Source organism: Charadrius vociferus, unplaced genomic scaffold, assembly GCF_000708025.1.
Source record: "Charadrius vociferus isolate BGI_N301 unplaced genomic scaffold, ASM70802v2 scaffold287, whole genome shotgun sequence".
Taxonomy (NCBI): Eukaryota; Metazoa; Chordata; class Aves; order Charadriiformes; family Charadriidae; genus Charadrius; species Charadrius vociferus.
Window position 1 is genome coordinate 2,061,178 of NW_009649568.1, and position 23,089 is coordinate 2,084,266.

Here is a 23,089-nt window from a genome sequence, read left to right on the forward strand (position 1 = left end):
TGGCTTAGCAACTTCATCTGCCAGTTCCCTCAGGACCTGCAGATGTATATTGTCAGGTCCCATGGACTTGTGCACCTTCAGGTTCCTCAGGTGGTCTCGCACTTGATCTTCACCTGCAGTGGGCGGTTCTTCATGGAATGGAAGTCTGTTGGGAATGTTCTTGCAACAGCATTCTGGAGTGCTCCTGCTGCAGCCACATGAAAGGTGCTTGGCTCTGAGAGCTTAAATCCTGATACTTAACAGTTTAATGCCCACTGATGTACTACCAAAGGGAATAATACCTAATCCATATCCTGAAAAGCTGTCTGCTGTCTGGAGTCTCCATGCCGTATTGATAAATCCTAATGATAGAAGTTGCTTGTCAAAAATTTCTTTCAGCAGTTCAGAGTAAGTGGATTTTAACTGAGAACATAATCCAAGGTGATGCTGTTCTGGCAAAAGTAAGTACTCATGGGGGAATTTCAGCCCTTAAGGCTGAGAATGGAAAGTTGCTGCTGCAACTTTCACCCAACAGAGAAGAGATTCCCCCAGAACAGTGGGGGACAGTCACATTGCTCGCCCACGCAAGGGAGTCCAGACCCGAAAACCAAAACCTGCAGTAATAAAGGGACTCCCACAACCTTATGAGTCACCGGACAGCTATGGTGACAGGGTCCCTGGAGTATGCATCCCCAGGAGAGAACTCGTTGTCTTAATTCAATGGCAAGTAAACCCCTGCATCCATTATTGCTCTTTGTGTTGTGCCACAGCCCCAAATTCATTGTTCTTTGCAGGTAATGAAGCCAACGAATTAAGCTACACAAGCATGGACATATATTTCTTTTTATGTTATACAACTACACCTGCCTCCACAGCTCTCCAGAAAACCTTTTGCTTCAAAACTCTTTTGGTCCAAGTCCTCTCCCTGTGTAATTATTTACCACTATGTGGTTGCTTTAACTCACCTTTTTTATGTGTATTGATTGATCCCAAACAACTGTTATTCTCTGTGCTCATGAAGAGTCTAAATAAGTGGAATGGAAGCCTATTCCAGAAATAGCGTCCAGTCACACCATACTTGCAGCTTTTTCAGGTTGTCTTTCTTCACTCACTGCTTTTTGCTTGTATTTCTTCTTTCCTCAGGTTACTTTTATTTTCTTATTATTAGTACAAAGGATTCCTAACCAGGATTTGGTGGATTTCCAAAACAAAATTTCCTGATTCAAAAACTCCTACAGCAGTTTTTTTTTTTAAACCTGTTTTTAAAAAAAAGACCTGATGTGATTTCAGCTCAGTCTTCCTAAATCAGCTTTCAAATGTTTTAATATTTTAACTGTTTAAAAGGTTTAAAGCTGTAAGTAACTTTTTATTGTGAAATAACTACTCTTTCCTTACAGTTTAAATCTTGTCATCTTCCTCATTTTTTTCTCACTACAGTTAGTGCAAAAACAAGCTCACTTTTTATCAAGGACTGAGTTGCCTGCTCTCAACATGCACAAACATGTCCTGAAGAAATGTCTTTCTCACAGTTCCAGCAGGATTAGAGTTCGTTTTGCTTTTGTTATGCAGATTTTGATTTTAATCTCCCCTAGGCCCTTTGCTCTCTCCCCTTCCCTTGCCTTCCTGCCAGAAAGTCTGTTTCAGCAGGAAAGAACATATGAATAGGGTAGTCAGCACAGCTTTTTAAAAATGTGGCTTTGTTTGACAGGGTCTTTTTAATGTCCTAGTATAGGTCATAAGTGCAATGCTCAGTATACTTAGATTTTTGAAAAAATGCCTCAATTTTCTGTTAATCATCATGAAGTTGGAAATTATACTGATATCTCTCTTAACGATTATGATACAAAGCAGCCAGCACTGAATTAATAAACTACTTGAAAAGCAGATTTAGAGGCTTGAATACATTACCACTTTGAGACATCACAAAAACAAACTCTCAGGCAGTTCAGTTAAGAGGATGGTGGCAAACAGTGCCAGCAGAGCCCAGTGCTACCCACACCAAAAGCTCTGCCTACTGCTCCTTCCAGCAGAGAAACATGGCCCTGCAATTTTCACTCTGCAAATCACCAGGAAGAAGTATGTGTAAGGAACATCTGGACTGATCCAGGGGTTGGCTGGCCGTGTGACACTGCAAAAACAGCAGGTCTCATCTACTGGGAAGGGTGTGACGGTGGCGTCCAGCGAGAGGCTGGTGTGCTGGCACAGCAGGCATGGATGAGGCTGGCGAAATAGCAGGTCTGGTTTGTGCCTGGGTCACTCTGTGGGGAATTCAGATTCACAAGAGCTGAAGTGAGTCTGACCGTGTGGGCTGCACTCATCAGCAACCTGTTTTTTCCTGTGGGGGAGACTTGCATAGGCCACTTCCATTCTCAAAGTTGATTTCGGTTGACAGGCTTGCGGGGCAAGTAGCCCGACAGCCACAGGACCGAGCTGCTTTTTCAGTTTGAGACAACCTTTCATGGGGAGCTGGTCCATCCGGTCACACTGCACAGAGGGCTGTATCCTGAGCTGATCTAATAAGGCTATAATGTAACAACACTGTCGGGAAAGAAATACACTAAAGACCAGAACTATAAAAGGACCCACATGACCCTATTCCTGACAGCAGCCAGCAGTTATTTATTTTTAGCACATATCCAAAAGCCAGTCTTAAAGCTGTGCTTGGATGTGGAGGTATTTTGATTACAAGGGTGCTGTAAACTGCCATGTGCAGGTGAAACAGACTGCCAAACACCAAACCCTACTGCCAAGTACATGCGTGACAGTGCAGAAGTGAACAGCTCTGCAGAGTACTTAGTGCAGGACCTAGCTGTGATTAGCAAGCTCCTAGATCGTGGCGATCAAATTGCACCAAAAGTAATTGAATTGTAGAGTTATGTGAAGTTTCTAGACCAGGCTTCTTCCTTGCTGTTCTGTTCTACCTAGTTTGACTTTCAAAGTAACAGAGGACCTGCAAGTTTATCAGCTACCTGTCCTGGTTAGGCAGCGAAGTATAGGAGCAACAGTCTAATTTTGGGTGCATGAGCAAGTCAACCACTGCTGTTGTCCTATGGGTCTGAGACAAGACTGGGCACGCTGGGGTTAGGAGAAAGACTAGTCTTTTGAGTCCACTTTTGCTGTTGTCCAACACATTAAAACTTTAATGAAGCTGCTTGAAACCTGCCCTTGATTTACCTTTCTGCTAGAAAAGAAGTATTTTAGATTTGGCCAGAAGAGAAGTCTAGGAGAAAAAGGCAAGGTAGAAAAGAATCAAAGATAGTTTCATGTTTCAAACCTGTTTCCTCTTCCTGGCACACTAGCATTTGGGCTTCGCTCTCAAAACTTCTTTCACAGTCTTGGCTGGGGAAGCCGGCTGGGCTCTGAAATTTGGATGTGTTTGTACAGATGGCTTTGTCCTATGAATGTGCTGGACTAACAAGTGAGTTTCTCAAGAAGCAGCATGGGAAGAAGCAGAGTCATTTCTTTAAAAAGTAAATAGCAGAACTGGGAAGGAGATGGAGGTGGGCAAGGAGGAGTTACGGTGTGGTTTCCCACCAGAAGAGAAGCAAAATTGGACTACGGTGTCAGCTCAGAGCGGGAGAAAACTGACAAAGCGGGACAAAGTATATCATCTTGAATAGCGTGGAGCATGAAAAATTGTTATTTCTTGTAATGTAAGAATTGGAGGGGAATGAAAGAAAATTGTCAAATGGCAGTTTAAAACAAAAGGAAATGCTCTGCATAACAAAATCGTGGCTCTGGTTACCATGGGATGTTAAAGGAATCTGAAGGCATGCGTGGGTTCAAGCTAAGGAGACCAGTTCATGGTGGCTGGGTCCACTGGGGGTTATTGAACACAGCATTTTGCATCCATTTTCTGACTCAAGCAGGTGTGCTCCTCTGTCTGCGAGAAGCCAGGTGGGTCTTCCTAGGGAAACATGGTACTTGCCTCGTTTGTTGTAGCCTTTCTGTAGTTACCTGTTAGTGGTTGTGTTTGGAGATGAGCTAGTGGGCTGGACAGACCTTTGGTCTGACCTAGTACAGTTGTTCTTCGGCTTGTTTAAGTGGAATATTGTAAAGCCAGCTATGCAGACCATGTTGTGGTGAGGCAGATACTACACTCACTGCTTTCTGACAAACAGAAACTGCAGCAAGGGAGATCTGGAAAACATTTCGTATCAGCGAGGCAACGGGAAAGATTCCTGGGGAGCACGTGGGGTCACTGTCTATAAAGGGTCCTGCAAAGAGGCTAAACAACTGTCAGGAAAAAACTGCAGAGGTACATAGGCATGCTGTGGATCAGGGGTCAATGTGATCTGATGGCCCTCCAAACCTCCTTTATATTTATGTATGTCTAGCTAGGTATCTAGATATATGTGTACGTCATATACCCAATATATATAGTAATATGTTTTCTAGATCAATTATTAAATAAATAACATGAAATGTAAATATAAACAATGTAAATTACATAAATCAGCAGTGGAATGTTTTTTTACTCCCCTAGACTTCTTATTTTCACAAACAGGTATTATCAGGTCTGCTTGGGAATATGCAGGATCCACTGGCAATTTAAGGCAAGAAACACATGTAAGCAGGCAACTGATGTTCTTACAGGGAAGCCCGAATCCTTTAAAGAGAGTAACGCTTCCTTCCCTGCTACCCTGCCTGTCTTTCCTCGGTTCCTGAGCTATGTGACCCTGTCACCTACTGGTGTGCGTTTCTGTTTCTTTATTTTCTTTCCTTTCTTTCTCTCTCGGGCTCTGCCCTTCCTGTCCAGGTGCGATGTGTGAGAAGAATGCGCTGAAGCTGGATCCAGAGCGGCCGGATGGCTGGAGGATCCCGTTCAACCCCCGGGCTGGAGGCTGCGGGGCCGCCATGCGCTCCATGTGCATCGGGCTGCGTTTCCACCACCCTGCCGAGCTGGACACCCTGGTGCAAGTCAGCATCGAGAGCGGCCGAATGACTCACCACCACCCCACCGGCTACCTGGGGTCCCTGGCTTCCGCCCTCTTCACGGCTCTCGCAGTGAATGGCGTGCCCGCCCCGGCCTGGGGGAAGCGGTTGCTGGAGGTGCTGCCGCGGGCGAAAGCCTACGTGCAGGACACCGGCTTCTTCGTGGAGGAGAACATGGGGCAATGGTCAGCTGCGCTCCCTACACCGCGTTTTGTTAAAATTAGGGCGAGCTCTGTTTATACTTGAGCTTCAGTAATCACATTATGGTAAACTCTTAGAGCGGCACACGCCTGCCATGGGATCAAATCGATTCAGAAAGTCTCTCAAGTTCCCCAGGGAAAAAAAATGCCTCTAACTTATTTAAAAAAAAAAAAAAAAAGTCAGATTGTGTTTAGGTCATGTCGTTGTGACATTTTTTGGATCCAGTATGAGGTAGCTCGACTTGTCATCTCAAGCAACCGTGATCTGATGAAAGATGGGAAGCAAGGCTGGGGAACAGCACCAGGCTTAGGGCTGAGCTCAGTTTGAAAGTTATAACCAAATCTGGCTGCAGATTCAGCGTGGCTCTGTGCTCAGGGGCACACGCAGACAGGGGTGGAGGTACTCTGAATTTGGGAGGATGACTCAGTTCTCGCTCTGAGCCTTTGAATCCTGTGCAGTGCGACAGCAGCAGGTGCTGGGCTGCCTTCTCCCATGTGGCTGGAGGGAGGGGAAATCTTAGCTCACTGAAACATGTCCTTGTGCCTCTTACTGTAAATCATGTCCCTAGTTTGACAAACGGGGGACGCCTACCATTTTGCCGAGCTATTGCTCCGGCCTCCTGATGTGGCCGGGAGCGCCTGCGCGGAGCTCAGGTGTATGCTTCTGCTGTGGGACGTCTCCTACAGCCCCTCCATCTTCTCTCCTGTTTTGCAGGCATTACTTTGAAGAGCGATGGGAAAAATACCTGGCGCAGAGAGGCATATCAGACGGGGTCTCCCCGCCCACCTTCCCCCCCAAGTACGGAGTGGAAGAGAGAGACGCGTTCTACACCTCCCTCAGCTACGATGGCTGGGGGGGCAGCAGCGGGCACGACGCCCCCATGATCGCTTACGACGCGCTGCTGGGCGCAGGGGACTCCTGGGCAGAGCTGGCTCACCGGGCTTTCTTCCACGGGGGCGACAGCGACTCCACCGCTGCCATCGCAGCCTGCTGGTGGGGGGCCATGCACGGCTTCCGAGGGGTCGGTGCCTCCCTCTGTGCCCACCTGGAGTACAGGGACCGCCTGGAGCAGGTGGCCAAGGGCTTGTACCGCATCACCTAGGCAGGGGGGCGGCAGGGATGCCCCAGGGGCCCGCTTACTCCACATGCCGCCCCTCGCTTACTCAGGGGTTTGCAAAGTTTGAGCCAAAGCCAGGCCTGCTTTTTCTGTTTGTGTGTGTTGGCTTCAGTGGGGAGGCCGTTTTGGAGCTCGCAGCTTGGGGCTTGTGGGCGGTGGGTGGGGGGAAAGCAGATACAAGGGGGTTTTGATGGGAGCACGCAACGGTGTGTCTGTACCTCAAGCAGCCGAGCCCTGCGACATCCCTCCTCCTCAGCACGGCAGCTGCACATCGTCTGGTCCTCAGGGGGAACAGCAGCACCCACTGCCACATTGCTATCGATGTGCCAGCAGCAGGACGGGCAGCAAAACCCACGCAGGCTGCCCCAAAGCAGGGTACAAGCGTGCCAGAGGGGGTGAGAGACGCACGCCTGGCCGCAGGGAGCGTACGCCGGCTGGCGGAGATGCCTCCCAGCAAACTCGTGATGGCTAGCCCCGGCTCACCACTCTACCACTGGTGGGGACTGCCAGGGACACCACTTGCCAGCTGGCACCGAGCATGTGGAAAGCTAAAACCTGTCCGCCTTAGAGATTATACCAGGTACAGCCCAAAACAACCGAATGGCGGTGGGGGGAGCAAACAGCTAGTTGTGTCCAGGGACAACAGAGTTTTCTCATACAGTTATTTTAGCAGAGGACATTTTTTTTGTTTTGTTTTGAATGCATGTGGAAGAAAGCCAAACCCAAGCCGACAGCTGCGTCGGCAGTGCATTTTGCACAATTTCACAGCGCTTTTGCTATACAGGTAAGAATGTATTACGCTACTTCCCTAATTCAGTTAATGGGGGAGTTCAAGACTACTGACCAAACCCTTATTCAAGGTAAAAGTGGATAATGAGAATTAAAAGGTTGCATTTTACATCAACTTAAGCAACTTCTGTAGTGAACTATATTCTTCTGCTTACATCAAGGTTACTAAAGATTATTTGCTTAACATTTGCTATGGATAATTCTATAAAAAATACGTTTTTTCTTCAAATCCAGACTGTGACACAGCAAAGTACATATTATTTTCACAGCAATTTCCAACCGGTGTACCCCATTCAATAAATAGACCTGACATGCCTCTGTTAAATGTTATGTTCTATTATGGGATGAATTACGGGATGGGAGGGAGAAGTATGAAGAGCCAGAGGCTGCAAGGTGTCTGCAAGCTCCGGCTTGTAAGAGAGATGAGATGCGCTACTGGGGCGGGAGGAGAGATGATGCATCAGGGAATTGGGGTGGTGGGAGGGGGAAGAGGCTGCCTAAAAGGGGGAGCGGGCTTGGGAGTTCAGCACACCTTTATGCAGGGCATAGTGAAATGTCGCATAAAGGCATAGTGAAAGCCCAAATCTGACAAAAACCAGCAGCACTAGGAATCACAATTTCAACACAGTTTACTACAGCTCTCAGGTGTGTTGTATAAAACATGTTTTAGTGCAATATAGTACAAAGTTTTTTGTTTTTTAAAAAAAATCCCAAACATTTTTCCACATCATGCATGGATAGGGTGTCTCTCTTTCTTCTTGGGTTCGTTACAGAAAGTTACAGCAGAGAGTAGTTTGAAAAGCTTCGCGTTAAAACTCGTTACAGGAAGAGTCTGCCTTATAAAAACAGAGAGAAGTTTGAGACTGGGCAACACACTGCCAGAGCAACGGAGACATGTCACCGGCAAAGTACATTCAGGGATCACCATGGGAGCCACTTCCCGGGAAAGCCCGGGCTCGGTGCAGGAACCGCCGGGCTCGGAAGGAACCCGTTTTGGCCAGGGGGAGGACAGCCCTCTGGGAGAGCCCTGCTCCAGGGCAGACAGGCTGGCGAGGAGGAGCGTGGCTCGGATGCAGCACAGTGCTCTCCCAGGAAAGAACAGCTCCCGCTGACTTCATTTTATTTTTTTTTTTTCCTTTAAAGCTGAAATGAGTTGCAGTTCCTGCCTGGGAGCAGTATGTACAGGAGATACTACATTTATGAAACAATACCCACTGGCTGCAGCTGTTTGTGCCTCGGTTCTTCATTTCCATTCAACTTCTCATCCCACTCCTCTCTTTGCAGACGCCGCATCCAGAAAAGGGAAGACAAGTGTGTGGGTGTGTGATACATATATATATATATATGTATATATATAGGAGTGTGATATTATGCATATGCTGGGGCCAGTAAGCAGTTATGTCTTGAGGAGGCAGATTTCACAGAGGGATGAGTGAAATTTGGGCTTCCCAGCGGAAGAAGAAACCAATGCCGTTCTGGTGGAGCAGAGGTGGCTGACTTTGAACGCCCTGGCACGGCACGGTCGGCAACCACGTGGGCCCCCTCCCAGCTGGGAGAGGGGATGCATGGTGCAGATGTCCCACCTGAGGCTTCGCCACCTCTGAAACATGAAGGCATAAGGGTCTAACCAACTAGTGCTACAGAGCATCTGCTGAGGTCCCCTTCTCTTCACAAAGAGCAGTCCGAACCTTCTGAAGAGGACAGAGGCTGTGGGTATGGCACCTCTCTCTCCAAGGTTGGGGGGGGGTGTGTGTCTTGCAGCTGTGCCCATCCACCCCAGTTGGCATCAGCCATGCTGCAAAAAATAAATGGCCGTATTTGCCAGGAAGACATCAAGGAAGACAACAAAAGGCCATTTTTGGCAAACATTTTCTTCCGCCAGACATAACGCTTAGGGCGTATGGGGGAGGAGGCGGTTTCCTCCACAGGGCAGGGGTACTTGGCATTACGGGGTACGGGAGCTCCGGTGCCCCATGCGGCAAGAGCCCTGGTTTGGTTCGCGAGAGCCATATCTTTCACAGAAAGAACAGCATTTCCTGCCACAGCGACTGCCTACCAAGAGCAGGTGACTTTGCCAGGAGGGGGAGCTTATGGAGAAATGGTTTCTCCTCCTAAACCCCCAGGAATGAAAAATGGCAGATGCACGCGCATGCACAAGGGGAAATTTCTTGTGGCCCAAGGGGACAGTGAAGCCTCCAGGGCGCCAATGTGCTGCAGACTCCTTGTCTTGTCCAAGCTCACGCCCGGAAGTTGTGCAAGCCACAAGGAAACTCGTGAGACGTGGTGGCTAATTGCACATCCCTGCTGCATGGTGTGGCTGCAACTGGGATCCTTGGCTGAACCATTCAGGGGCTGTGAACCCAACCATGGAGCTTCCTTTCCCTTTCCCACTTTCTAGAGTCATTACTTTGGTCATGTTGAAGTCTTCAGAGGCTGGATCCAGCCACCTGCCCCCAGGGCGACTGGGGCACAGAGGGGACCCGCCTCGTCAGAGGTGGCAGCATGGACAGCAGGGAGAAGCACGACTCTGGTAAGCTGGACCGTATGAGGACCCTCTTTGCTACCAACAAAGTCAGGGCTTTCAGGTGTCCTCCTTCCATCTCCCCCTTCAGTTCCTGGAGACAAACTAAATTGCTTTTGTCCTGACTGCAAGCACGCTGAATAGTCAGTCTCTCCAAGATTGGGAAATGCTCCCAAAAGGTGAGTTGTCCCCTCCTGAGAGAACAGTAAGATGGAGGCAAGAAGATACTGAGGCTACAGCCAGCCTTTGAGATGGACCTCCCGACAGCCCAGCTAACCCCTCAGCGGCGTACCTGGCTTTGTCTGTTTTGGAAGAGGGAGGAGCTAGCTCAGCGCACCAAGGGAAAAGACCTCCTTCACCATGGCACTGAGTCTGACGAGGAAAACAACAGTCTGTTTTGGAAAAACACATACATTTACTTCCAAAGAGATTGCCCCTGGACCAAAAGCCCCCTGGGATCTCCTCACTGTGCAGAGGGCAGGGGAAGCCTACAGTTCTTGGAGTGACCAAAAAAGAAACGACAACAAAAAAGTAACAGCCCAAAGGACAGCAATTGGCGGGAGCAAAATTAATCCGAGAGGAACATCCGCTATGTACAGCAAGTGCAGGGACCCTCCATCTGTTGGGATGAGGCGGTGTGTTCCCACAGGCGCTGGAGGAAGCCTCGGACCTTCCTGTCCCTGCCAGCTGGGCACTCCGCAGAGCTCAGCCGCCATGCTGGAGCACAGACAGTGAAACAAATGAAACAAGAATAACAAAACCCACTCTGTTCCTTAGGGATCTCGGTGTGTCTCTGCTTCTCTCTCTCTGCATGTCTCTCCGGGTGCCTCTGCCTTTTTAGTCTATGGTTCCCGGGTGGATGCTGAGGACCGGTGGCTCTAGGCAAGTGGGAGAGTAGTTGAGGTGAGGCTCTTTGATCCACAGCAAGGGGACCCCATTCTTTCCCTCTGAGTTCTTGCTGGAGTTTCGGCTTTTGAACCGCACCAGGAGGATGGTGATGATCAAGATGCCGAAGATGGGGAAGGGGTAGAAGAACACAAAGTAGAAGAGGGCGTCGTTGGAGCAGATGACAGACTGCAGGGTGGAGCCTGGAAAGAGACACAGGATGGTCACATTTCAGAGCTTCTCTGCAACACGTGGCCTATAAACATCTTCAGAAACACAAAACCCAGATGTTCGTTAATCTGTGTCAACGTAGGAAGTGAGGCTCTGAGAAAAATACCAATATTGGTAAACAGAGCAGCAAAAAAAACCTATTGCAGGGCATGTTTCGGCTTTATTTCCCCCAGGAGTTTCATGAGTGCTAGAGAGTCCCCCCTGGACTTTCTGTGTGGATTTTCTGCTGTCTTATAAAGCCGGGAACCTTGCAAAGCATTGTTTCCCTCAGTGGTGGTACACAGAGGCGGGACCCCAGGGTATCTCCCTTCACAGCTCACAGAACTCTCATGACCTCTCTGGGGCTTCTAAACCATCCGATGGCTTCAAGAGTTGCTAGGAGGACACCCTTGTGCCACAGGTTGTGTCGTTGCGCAGAACTAAGCCAAATTCCACACGTGTTTCCCAAACAGAAAGGCTAAACCCCAGTGGGGGGCAATGTCTGTCCCCGCTGACCCAGACACACTGGGCAGTAAGTGCTGTGGGGCGGGTAGCCCTAGCACAGAGCTAAGCGCAGCGCAGATGTGCAAGCCCAGCCAAGAGCTGGGCTACACGCCACCAAGCTGACTGGAAAAGCACCGGCACCACAGATTAGCCCTGGTGCAGGCAAGACCCCATCCCACTCACTCTTTGGCCATTTTATCTTGGTTGAGCCAAAGATGCAGGGGATGCCAGGGCCATGTCCCCAAGAGGGTTGTTGCCTCTTCTCACCTGCATCCTGCACATGAACAGCGACTGTCCCTGACTCCTCCTCCGCCAGCCGGTACCACACGCCGTTGGGGTCCGCCAGCCATTCCTCCACGCGGCACGAGTAGTTGCCCGTGTCGGCACCGCCAGCTTGCAGCACCGTCAGCCGGAAAAGCACTGCCGAGAGCCTCTGGAATCGCAGGCGGCCCTCCCAGCGACTGGCCTCGGGGCTGAAGACAGCATCAGGGCCCACGCTCAGTACCGCCTCCCTCTCCTCCTCCTCCTCCTCCTCCTCCTTGTCCTCCTCTGTGCGGCTGCCTGCCTCTTTGGCCCGTAGGTTGTACCACGTCACTGCAAAATGGGACTCGGGGCTGGAGCGGGACAGGATGCTGCAGTCCAGTGGGAAGGACTCCTTCTCCTGCACCGTGAGGTTGGCGGTGGCTGTGTCTACCTGCAAGGTGGGATCTGAGATGACAAAAGGGGAGAGGTGAGCACTGAGCAAAATGCTATCATCAAAGCCACCCTGCCCTGGCGCAGACCGACTGTCACAATGCTGGTGCTGGGTACAATCCAAGCAAAACCCAAAGGCTTGATGCAACCTGCCAAGTCCCATGGGTACCTCTGTGGTCAACCCTGCAGGCTCAGCATCCTCACCTCAGCGTGCGCCACCTGGCACAGGGTCAAACAGGAGCTGGCTGTGAGCGCTGTGCTACCACCCTGCCCTCGCACACCCTCGCACCAACTGATGGGCACGCGTGTGAGAGGAGAAAGCTGCTGCAGCTCATCCAGATGTGCTAGAAGAACACATCAGGAAATACCAAGGTTTGGTGCATGTGCTGAGGAGCGACATACTACTACTCCCCAGCTACTGGTGCAAAGAGCAGTGCACTCCACGCTTATTCTTTATTTCTTTGAGAGCGCTCAAAGGACTTGAAAATCAGTATGAGCGAGGAGGAGAGGATTTTTTCCAGCAATTTGGGAAGTTATTTAGGTAAGAGGTTCTTCCATGGAGATGTCCTCAGCACAGACACAGCAAGGGTGCTTCCAAAAGTCTGCCTCTCATTTTTTTTCCTCTAGCCCTTGCAGCAAAGCTAGAGATGTTTTTACCTAGCTGAGATGCAGCGGCCAGAATCTAAGATGAGTTGATTAAAGGCTGACTTCAAGAGCAATTAACATGTGGTTTAGTCATCTTGCCAGGGAACACATACTCCAGGGATCACAATCAGTCCGGATCTAAGCTTTCATTTAAAAATTAAAAAGTCCTTTCCGACACGGGGGCTGAGACGGAAGGGCAAGCTGATAGCTCACCAAAGAGAGAGGTGCTTTCTCCTCCAGGGAAGGTAGCTGGGCAAGCCCTCCCTCGCGCAGACCCCAGGCGTCCCTGCAGGAGGGGGCTGCTGTCCCGCAGCTCTCATCAGCTGTGGGGCTCCTCATTACTGCACCTGCCCTATGCTTTTTAAATGGTCCCATAAGGAAAATCTTCATTAAAGCCAGAGCTCTACAGGCCATAGGCAACACGGGTGTTTTCAGTTCACATCTTCCCCGGCACGACTCCTGAGCAGAAACAGGAATGAGGTAAGTCCCGAGATTTCGGAGACTACTGAGGCAAAAAGGAGGAAGGGGAGGAAATGGCTTGTCAAAACCAACACAGAGCCTCCCCCACCTCAGCAGGCTAAGCAGAAAGAGAACTGCTGAAGGTGCTGAGAGGGTTTTTCTTCCAATTGCTCATGATTACAGTCCTGAAAGATAAGCATGGAGATCCTAACTACAGAGACATGAGTCACAAGCTCCGCTATTTTTAAGGTTAGTCATTTTGTTAGCTCCTGGCTGCCATGAAAGAAAAACAAACAACAACAAAGCACTTTTAGAAAAAAAAAATTGTCTTGAATCAGTGCACCCCCAACTCCCTCTCTTCTTCCCACTTTGCATCCTTCTGCAATTCAAAATAAGCCTCAAGGATTTCCCCCCTCCATCAGGGCTGGCAATTCTCAGCCTGGATGAAGAGCTGCACTTACAACCATGCAGGCATGCAGGGTACAGGGATTGCCTGGGGTTGGTCTCTGCTCAAGCCACCTTGGCCAGCAAAGTTTCCCAAGCAAGGACCTTTCCCAAGCAAGCTCCTCCTCTGCAGCAAAAATCTCCTCTGCCAGGAATGACCACTAAAATCTTTCCAGAATCTTACCCTCTTGCCAGCTCCGCTGCAGAGTGACAAGGCTGACACCTCGCTGGAATGGACAGGCATAAAGTACCACAGCAGTATTTGCAGAGTAGATGCTTTACATGCTGAAAAGTACTCAGCAAATGAGGACCATAACTGTTATTTGACCTACAGCCTTTAAGACAGACATTTAATCTTGAGTCATTTGCCTCAAAAACTAGGGAACCCGTATTTTCCAAGATAAATTGTCCTTGCAGCTTATCTGTAGTTAGAACAGACAAAACTTAGCAGAATACCCCGGGAATCTGCTTTTGAGGGCTTAGGAGTCCATGAGTGCTGGTCAGTCTTTAAGAACCACCTTTTTGAAGCAGAGGAGCAGGCAATCCCACTGCATTGTAAGTAAAGCAAGCGGGGCAGAAGACTAGCTTGACTGAACAGGAACTCCTCATGGAGTTCAAGAGGAAAAAGAAATTGTATGGTCTCTGGAAGCGAGGTCAAGCTTCACAGGAAGATTGGAGCTCTGTTTCATATGTGCAAGGAGAAGATGTGAAAGGCCAAAGCTCAATGAGAGTTGAAACTGGCCAGTGTTTTGTCAGATAATAAGAAGGGCTTTTTAAAGTATGTTAATAGCAGGAGGAGGTCTAAAGAAAACGTTGGACCGATATTTGTTGAAGATGGTCACCTGACTAATAGGCATGAAGAAAAAGCAGAGGCATTCAATGCTTTTTTTGCCTCAGTCTTTAATAATACTGATCAATCCAATAATATTACTTTAATAATAATGGGTGTTAGTATAACACAAGTGTGGAAACAGTGATTTGCCATTTGTGGATACTGAAATTGTAACGGCCCAGCTGTATCAGCCACGGGGCCTGGCGGGATCCATCCCAGAGTACTGAAGGAACACGTGGATGTTATGGCAGGATCCCTCTCAATCATCATCCAAAGGCCTTGGGAGTCTGGGGAGATCCCCACTGACTGGAAGCTAGCCCGTGTTACTCCGATTTACAAAAAGGGCTCGAGGGAAGACCCAGGGAACTACAGACCTGTTAGTCTAACCTCAGTTCCTGGAAGAATTAAGAAGATTATATACTGGGTACTACTGAAAGGCATTTAAAGAAAAATGCAATCATCAGGCATAGTCAACACGGGTTCACAAAGGGAAAGTCCAGTTTAACTAATTTAATATCCTTCTACGATAAGGTCGCCCACCCAGTGGATGAAGGGAAGGTGGTGGATGTAGTTTTTCTGGATTTTAGTAAGGCTTCTGGTACTGTCTCTCACAACATCCTCCTGGACAAACTGTCAAACTGTGGGCTAAGTGGGATCACGGTGCGCTGGTGAAGAACTGGCTGAAAGGCAGAGCTCAAAGGGTTGTAGTGAAAAGGGCTACATCTGGCTGGTGACCTGTCACCTGTGGTGTTCCTCGGGGCTCAATTCTAGGGCCAGTTCTGTTCAATATATTTATCAACAATCTGGATGCAGGAGTTGAATGCACCATTAGCCAAGTTTGCTGATGATACCAAACTGGGAGATACTGTTGACTCTCTTGAGGGACAAGATGCCTTGCGGAGGGATCTAGATAGATTGGAGCATTGGGCAATGATTAACTGGATGAAATTTAACAAGTGCAAATGCTGGATTCTGCACCTAGGACACAGTAAGCCAGGCACAAGTATAAATTGGGAGGGGAATGGCTGGAGAACAGCCCTGCAGAAAGGGATCTGGGGGTGCTGGCTGACAACAGCCCCAATACGAGTCAGCAGTGTGCCCTGGTAGCCAAGAGGGCAAACTGCATCCTGGGTTGCACCAAACACAGCATAACCAGGCAGCCAAAAGAGGTGATTATCCCGCTGTATTCAGTGTTGGTGCGGCCTCACCTTAAGTACTGTGTGCAGTTCTGGGGCCCACAATTTAAGATGTTAAGCTCCTTGAATGCATCCAGCGGAGGGCAACAAAGCTGGTGAAAGGACTGGAATGAATGTCCTATGAGGAGTAGCTAAGGGCTTTGGGTTTGTCTAGTCTGGAGAAAAAGAGGGTGAGGGGCGACCTCGTTGCTCTCTACAGCTTCCTGAGGAGGGGACGTGGAGACAGAGGTGCTGAGCTCTTCTCCCTGGTACACAGTGATAGGATGCGTGGGAATGGTTCAAAGCTGTGCCAGGGGAGCTTCAGATGAGACATTAGGAAGCATTTCTTTACCAAGAAGGTGGTCAAACACTGGAACAGGCTTCCTAGAGACGTGGTCAATGCCCCAAGTCTGTCAATGTTTAAGAGGCATTTGAATAATGCCCTTAATAACACGCTTTAGCTTTTGGTCAGCCCTGAAGTTGTCAGGCAGTTGGACTAGATGATCATTGCAGGTCCCTTCAACCAAAACATTCTATTCTATTCTATTCTATTCTATTCTATTCTATTCTATTCTATTTGCAAACCTTTGAAACTGGAGTTTCCTCCTTGGTTTGAACTTCTGTAGCACTTTTTACCCCACTAGGCCCTGGAAAAAACAAGAAGCACCTGCAGCAATCCCTGATGCCTGCCTCCCTGTGTCTGGGCACGGCTGAAACAGTGGTGTTAGGCAGCAGGATCTGCCTCAAACACTATAACGAGCAAAAGGGTGGCCAGGAAGTCCATAAGTACCCCCTTGTCCATATAGAGGCAGGCTCTTCATAGCCAACTCCCGCCCCATAAAGAAACCCGAGCCCTTGTCCCAATCAACAGATGAACCCTTGGAGCTGCACACCGCCCATCTGCTTCTTCACCCACAGAATGGGGAGCATCGGCGTGGGAAACTGCCTGGACACCAGTAAGGGTCTCGACCTCCTCTGCTGTCCCCTTTTCATGCAAGGATCCTGCCCCTGGGACACACGCCGGGGAAGTACAGATAGCTTCTCCCATCTCAGCCTCAATCAATATGTGAATAAAATCAGAAGCCTATCTTATTGAATCTGCCAAAAGTCCTGTAAAAAACTAGATTTTCAGACGCAGTGGTGACAAAATCCCAAGCCCATCTAGCAGGGCTTGCTCCACGCTCCTTCCGGAAAAGCAAGGGTTGCACCCAAGAACACATGCAAGAAAGCATCAGCACGGTCTGTAGCACAGCGGCCCTGCCCTCTGCCCGGACCAGCTGTCGATGACAGACAGATGGTGACTCATGCCTTCAGTCCAAGAGGGCAAAGCGCTGCTGAAAGTTGTTGGCACAAGATCCTCCTCACCTGGCTGCTTGACTGTGAGGGTGATGAGTCCAGAGAGGTCCTCTGCCCGCTTGTACCACCGGTCGCTGGGGTCAAGGAGCCACTCCTCCACGCGGCAGTCATAGGCCCCACTGTCCCGCACAGTGGCATTTTGGATGGAGAGGAGGTAGAGACCTGGGGATGGGCTCTCCAGGTGCAGCCGGCTCCGCAGGTCGCCCAGCCCTGCCAGGTCCCCGTAGCGCAGGGTGCTCTGCCGGCTCAGCCGGGCCACCGCCTCCTTCTCCGGGTGGCCCGGCCGCCAGACATACCACTCCACCGACAGCTGGGACGAGGGGCTAGTCCGGCTGCTGACCAGGCACTCCAGGGTCACCCACTGGTTCTCCAGCACCGTGATGTTCTTGTGGGTCTGGTTCACCTTCAGGCGGTTATCTACAGGAAAAGGCCATTAGAAATACAAGGTGACCGAGAGCTGCAAGGGTCCTTTGTCTCCCCACATGCCCTTCCAGCATGGCCACAATCCTGGGGTGTGGTGAAAGAAATGAGCAAGGGGAGAAAAAGAAAGATGGGTGAGGGGGGGAAGAGGAGGGAAAAGCAAATAGGACTTGTGTTTTTTAGGGTCTTCTGAAAATCTCAGGCTAGCCACCAACAACGCCCCGTTCAGCACAGAGAACTGGAAACCCACAATCTCCCAGTAGGAGCTGGGGGTCCTAAGTGCACAGACACCTTATGAAGGGAGGTCACACCTCAGTCTTTACTCGTACTCCTCCTGGGGCAGGGCAGTAGCCCAGTCACACCCTGACCAGTAAGCCCTCCTGCAGTGGGAAAAGGGAAAAAATCAAGGCAGAGAATGGCTGGATGGCTGATTACAGGGAACCACCATTGCAAAACGAGAAGTGGCATGAGGGCAAAGTCACATACACTGTTTTGTTTCCTTGGGAATGTCCCTGGTTTTGCTCCACAATTTCATTGATACACGGGGAGGGTGTGACTGCAATCAGCTCTTTTATGTGAAATGACGTGTTGTACACTCCTAACTCCTTCATAACTTCTTTCCAGGGGCACAGTCTGGACTTCCCTGGTACTGCCGCTGCAGCAAGTGACGGGCACTGTACTTCCCAGAGAGCGGAAGGAGAGGGCAGATCACAGCTCCCCGCTCCCTGACCACCCCACAGCCATCTTGGGACTTGCAGACAGAAACGAGGAGCTGGGACTGGCAGCAAATGGCACACCGTGGCCTGCTATGGTCCCTGTGTGACCAGGCAAAGCTGTGCTGGGTACACTAGCTGGGGACCACAGCCAGTATCCCTCTCACACCCCCGTCCAGAGCCTGTGTCTAGCCAGACGAATCCAGACAGAGAAAATGCATTAAGCATACTAGTCCAGCCCTGCTATCCTGAGTGCGTCCCTCCTGCCGGAGGGATTTTATTCTCCAGAAACAGGCACCCGGAACAAGCAGGAACAAGGCAGGCTTCCTTGTGAAGTACTGATGCTCTGCTTCAGAAGGACACATGGGGTCCAGGCTGCTCTCAAAGACAGTGCTTGCCTACCTGCCTCCCCCCTTTGCATGAAAATGTGGGCTCTGTCCCCAGATCATGGGGGCCATCTTTAGTTCCTCCAACATCCCATCTTTACAGTGATGTCCGCTGCCACGGAAACCATCAGCAGAGCAGATTTCTCCTTTCCTGGCAGCCAGCTCCCCACCTCATTAAACTTGTTACTTGCATCGCATGTGCACAGCGCAGAGGGAAAAGAGACAAGGCTCCCTGCGCCTGCCAGGATGCAGGCACAGAGTAAAATTAAACTGTGTGCAAAACATGAAAATGCTTTCCCAGGCAGGCACTACCAGTTCTCTCTCGGTAGGTCGCTAGTCGACACTCTTGCTACATGATGCTCTTGAGGATAAAGACACCTGGCTGGATACAGTGGCCCTCTAGATCGTGGTGGATGGAAAACCTTCATGTGGGGACACTGAAACGCACACCAACCCAGCCTAAATGAAGGAGGGAAAATGTCTCTCTTTGTGCAGGGACGTGCAGGCACGAGGATGAAAGGAGGGGGTGACAAGGCTGTAGCAGAAAGAAGAGCAGAGGATCTGTGTTGCCCTAGAAAAGCTCAGTGAGCTCACGAGCCATGCACAAGAGCCAATGCCAAGAGGACCCCACCAGCGTGGCACATGGTACCTGGCTGCTTCACGGTGACCTCTGTTCGCCCTGACACCTCCTCCGCCAGCTTGTACCAAGCATGGTTGGGGCTGAGCAGCCACTCCTCCACGTGGCAGTAGTAGCTGCCGCTGTCTCGGACCTCTGCCCGCTGCACCGTCAGGCTGAAGAGCCCCCCCGACGCCGAGCGCTCAAACTGCAGTCGGCCCCGCAGCCCTTCCTCCTCCGCATAGGTGCCATACTCGAAGGCCGAGCTGTGGGTGGTCTTCAGGATGAGCTTGCCGTCGGCATCAGAGGGCTTGTGGACATACCACAGCACGGCGAAATGCGAGTCAGGGCTGGTCTGGGATTTCACCGAGCAGTTGAGGGGGATGGGCCGGTTCTCCACCAGAGTGATGCTCCGCTTCGACTTGCTCACCTGCAGCTTGGTCACTGAGGGGGAGGAACGGAGAAGAAAGAGGAGAGTTGGGTCATTAACACAGAAAAGAAACTCACCCGGTTTGGGGAGGACCAGAGAGTCATAGAATCATAGACTGGTTTAGGTTGGAAGGGACCTTAAAGATCATCTAGTTCCAACCCCCCTGCCATGGGCAGGGTCACCTTCCACTAGCCCTGGTTGCTCAAAGCCCCATCCAACCTGGCCTTGAACACCTCCAGGGATGGGGCCTCAACAGCTTCCCTGGGCAACCTGTTCCAGTGCCTCACCCCCCTCATAGTGAAAGACTGCTTCCCAATATCTATTCTAAATCTCCCCTCTTCCAGTTTGAAGCCATTACCCCTTATCCTATCACTATATGCTCTTGTAAAAAGTCCCTCTCCAGCTTCTCAACCCCTCACCAGCAGCAGGCTGGCTGCTCTTGCCTGGGTCCCACTTGCACTGGACCTTTAAGACAAAAGCATTTAGATGTTATCCTAACAAATCTTATCTCTTCTTTCATCCCCCCCCCCGCTTATTCCTGGATCCTCCCACCATGTCCCTCAGCAAGAGGCTGCTTTTTCACAGTTTGACCTTTGAAAGCTTCCCTTTCTTAATTCAGTGTGGTCTGAGGCACCAAACCTAGCATGAAGACTACAGCCAAACTCAGCGGGCTTTTTCATGGTGAAATCATACCACTTGCACCTCAGGGCAATGAGCTGTTGACCACGTCCAGAGAAAACCATTTCTAGGAAGAGTGAATTAAACAAGACTTTACCGCTGTCACATGCCAGCCATCTCACTGACACGTAACCCACAGACACATAATAGATAAGGGAGCAAACAGGGGCAGAACCAGAAAAGAAAAAAGAGCACCAGACTGGAGAGGATCAGAAGGAGCAAGCTCTGCTCTAGCAGCCAGGAGCTCTGGCTCCAGGTCCATCATGGACCGCACAGCCCGGACAAGCCACAGGCATGTCACCTCCCTCGGCTCCCCAAGCATGACTGCAGCCCGCATGTGGGTAGCTAAGTGGTCACACAACACTGAAGATGACACAGCAGTGTCATTAGCTCTCGTCCCTGCAGGGAGAGACACACACTGGTTTCCGATCCCCCTCTCCCTGCAGGAGCAGGAGATAAAGCCTCCCTTGTGTGTGCTCCGGCTGTGCCTGCTGCCCAAGTCTCGACCCAGGGCAGGAGAACATGAAGCGCCCTCCTGTGACACTTGTGCTTGGTGTCCTCTGGAGCCCTGCTGGCTACAGACCCGAGGGGAGGAGCAGCCCCTGGCCGGACACACCATTTCCCCAACAGCTCTGCCACCACCTCCCCTCCTTCACCTCCCCTCGAATGGCAGCTTCCTTCTGAGAGGGGGCATGCCAGCTTGCTGCCAGGTGAAGGGATTCTGCTGACAACCGGTAAATCTCCTGACGAAACCGCGTGAGCACCCTGGGCATGGGTGGCACGACAGAAGTGTGGCACCACAGGCATGAACAACCAAAGGTTGCCAGGGCAGCTGTGCCCATCCGCACCCTGGAAACCCGTCCCACGCATCCTCCGTTTGCAGGGAAGCAATGTTGTCTCCTCTCTCTCACCAAGACATGGGCTCCTCACTCTGCATCACGCTTTGCTTCCAGCTCCCCTTGGGCCTCAGGGTCTTGGATGCCTGTCGGCACAGGCGATGAGCGACGGCACCAAGGGAGAGGACGGGCACAGGCAAACAACATCAAATGGGAGGGAGGAACTCCCACCACAGCAACGCTTTCTGCTCTAACAGCATCTAAGATAGGCATCCTGGTATCGCATTAGACGTTCCCCTGGAGCCTGGATTGCCCGTGGCTTTAATCAGTATGCTAATAAAGACTCGATGGCTGTGTCACGGGTATGGCACACAGACAGCAGAGGGAAGGAAGGAGGGAAATGGTCCCTTGTTTTTCCTCCCTGGGGACTTCAACCTAATGGGAGAGACTTAGCATCACCCTTTTGTATTTCTGCCATACCCCAGATGCAGTCCTTCCCCTTCCTTTTGCTTCAGGATGGCAGCCTTAGCCACCGCACCCACACCCGTCCCACCTTTTTGTCTCACCGTTGTTTAAGAAAGGTTATTTCAAGCATTAATCAATCTTCCGAGTCCCTGGGAGACGAACCAATAACGGGGAAGGTGATTCTGAGCAGCTTCCTTTCTCCCCCAGCCCGCTTTCCAAACAGTTTATTTTTAATTGGTGCTGGATTATTTTCTGCAACCGTTACTAAGGAAACCTCTGTTACTATAGCAACCGTGTATGTTAAGTCAGTAGCCCTATATCTATTAAAATGCGGTATATACACATGCTGTGTGTGGTGGGGTTGCTCAATATCAACACACACATGGAGACAAAGCCAGGGTACGCACAGACCAGAGCTGCTGCGACGCAAGCATTCCTCCCACTGCTCTTCCCACATCACGGCACCTCCATGAAAATGAGGGGGACCGGCACTGAGTAATTTTAAAGCCGGTGTTCGGGGTAACAGACCTGCACCTCGTATGTGACAGATGTATTTCACGGAAGCAGTGAGGCTGTGTTCCCGGGCCACGATCACGGCAATTCTCACTTTGTACAACCAGCGCGGACCCCTGAGGTCATCCAAAGGCTCTTGGATGGCCTCCATGGAGCTCTCCCTGCTTCCCTTTGACACTTGGGAAGATGTCTTCTTTTGTGGGGGTGTGAGTGATGGGGAAGTAAACTTACTAACGCCGGCAAAAATGAGATCTTAAATTCCACGCAGGCAGTCCCGCCCTCCGAGCCCTCCTTGGCAGCCGTTCCGGGCAGCGTTCAGGAATTTGCCCACGCATCCACAGAGTCCCCCAAATCTTGATGAGACGATTGCTTCTACTGCTGCTACCCGTCAGAGCGGCAGACCCTGGCAGGGAACTACAGGGCTTCCCTTTGCTAGACTGTGCACTTGCACAGGTTCATAACACCGTGTGTGAATTTTCGTCTAGATTAGAGGTATCAGTGATACGTAATGACACCCCTGCCAATGCACCTCTCATCTAACATGACTTATTTTCCTAACAGAGGCACACCACGGAAGACGCAAGTGCAGGTTTCGTTTCCCTCCCACAGAATCAGAGAGGACATTCTCAGTCTTTTCCAATCTGTGAACACCAAATGCTTCCCCGTCCAGGCACCGGCTCCTGCACAGTAAATGCGCACCTACCTCTTCCTCATTACCTTTTGCAGATCCTATAGAAATAATTCACGGCTTTTACAGACCACAGGCTGAAAACTGCTGCGTTGCAAACACTGTGGCGTGCAGGCTACCTTGGGGCAGTTTCACCTTCGGACTGCAGACTGCTTTGCTTGCTTGTGCAGGGCAGAGATCCTCCGCCTGCACTCTGGTTAAGACACGGGAAGCTTCGTGGGGCGGCTCGCACTCCTGCTTTCCCACAGGGATGACCATCAGCCACCACTCACAGATACGCAAACTGATCCAAAAGGCTCGTTTTGCCTTTGGGAAAAACAACTTAAAAGGGTGAAAAAAACCCAAAACGCTGGAAGTTAGTGCTCCAGCATCATGGTAATGGTACAATAGAACGCCGAGGAGTCCATCACTTTCCATGCTGGTGGGTAAGTCTACTCCAGCGCAAAGCGGGTGTCTCTATGCCCCATGCAGTTCGCCAGGTCATGTTTAAAGATGCCTGCCACGACATGGAAATGACTGTAGCCGCTGGTGCATGAGTGAGATTGCAAGAAGACTGACATCCCCAGTGCTGAGCCAGCCAAACCTCACCCTCCCAACAA

The 23,089-nt window shown here is 50.6% G+C and overlaps 2 protein-coding genes across 2 annotated transcripts in view; one reads left to right on the forward strand and one right to left on the reverse strand.

The window, feature by feature from the left end:
• The window catches only part of ADPRH (ADP-ribosylarginine hydrolase), a 9,641-nt gene extending 3,424 nt beyond the window's left edge, over positions 1-6,217 (forward strand). Inside the window, 2 exon segments of the mRNA XM_009890085.1 lie at positions 4,739-5,099; positions 5,830-6,217. Coding sequence (XP_009888387.1) covers positions 4,739-5,099; positions 5,830-6,217 — 749 coding nt within the window.
• A 4,162-nt stretch (positions 6,218-10,379) lies between these two features.
• Positions 10,380-23,089, reverse strand: part of IGSF3 (immunoglobulin superfamily, member 3) — a 71,979-nt gene continuing 59,269 nt past the window's right edge. Inside the window, exons 6-9 of the mRNA XM_009890086.1 lie at positions 18,914-19,324; positions 16,755-17,162; positions 11,409-11,849; positions 10,380-10,630 (exon numbers count right to left, since the gene is read on the reverse strand). Of these exons, the coding sequence (XP_009888388.1) occupies positions 10,380-10,630; positions 11,409-11,849; positions 16,755-17,162; positions 18,914-19,324 (1,511 nt within the window). The remainder of the gene's footprint in view (positions 10,631-11,408; positions 11,850-16,754; positions 17,163-18,913; positions 19,325-23,089) is intronic.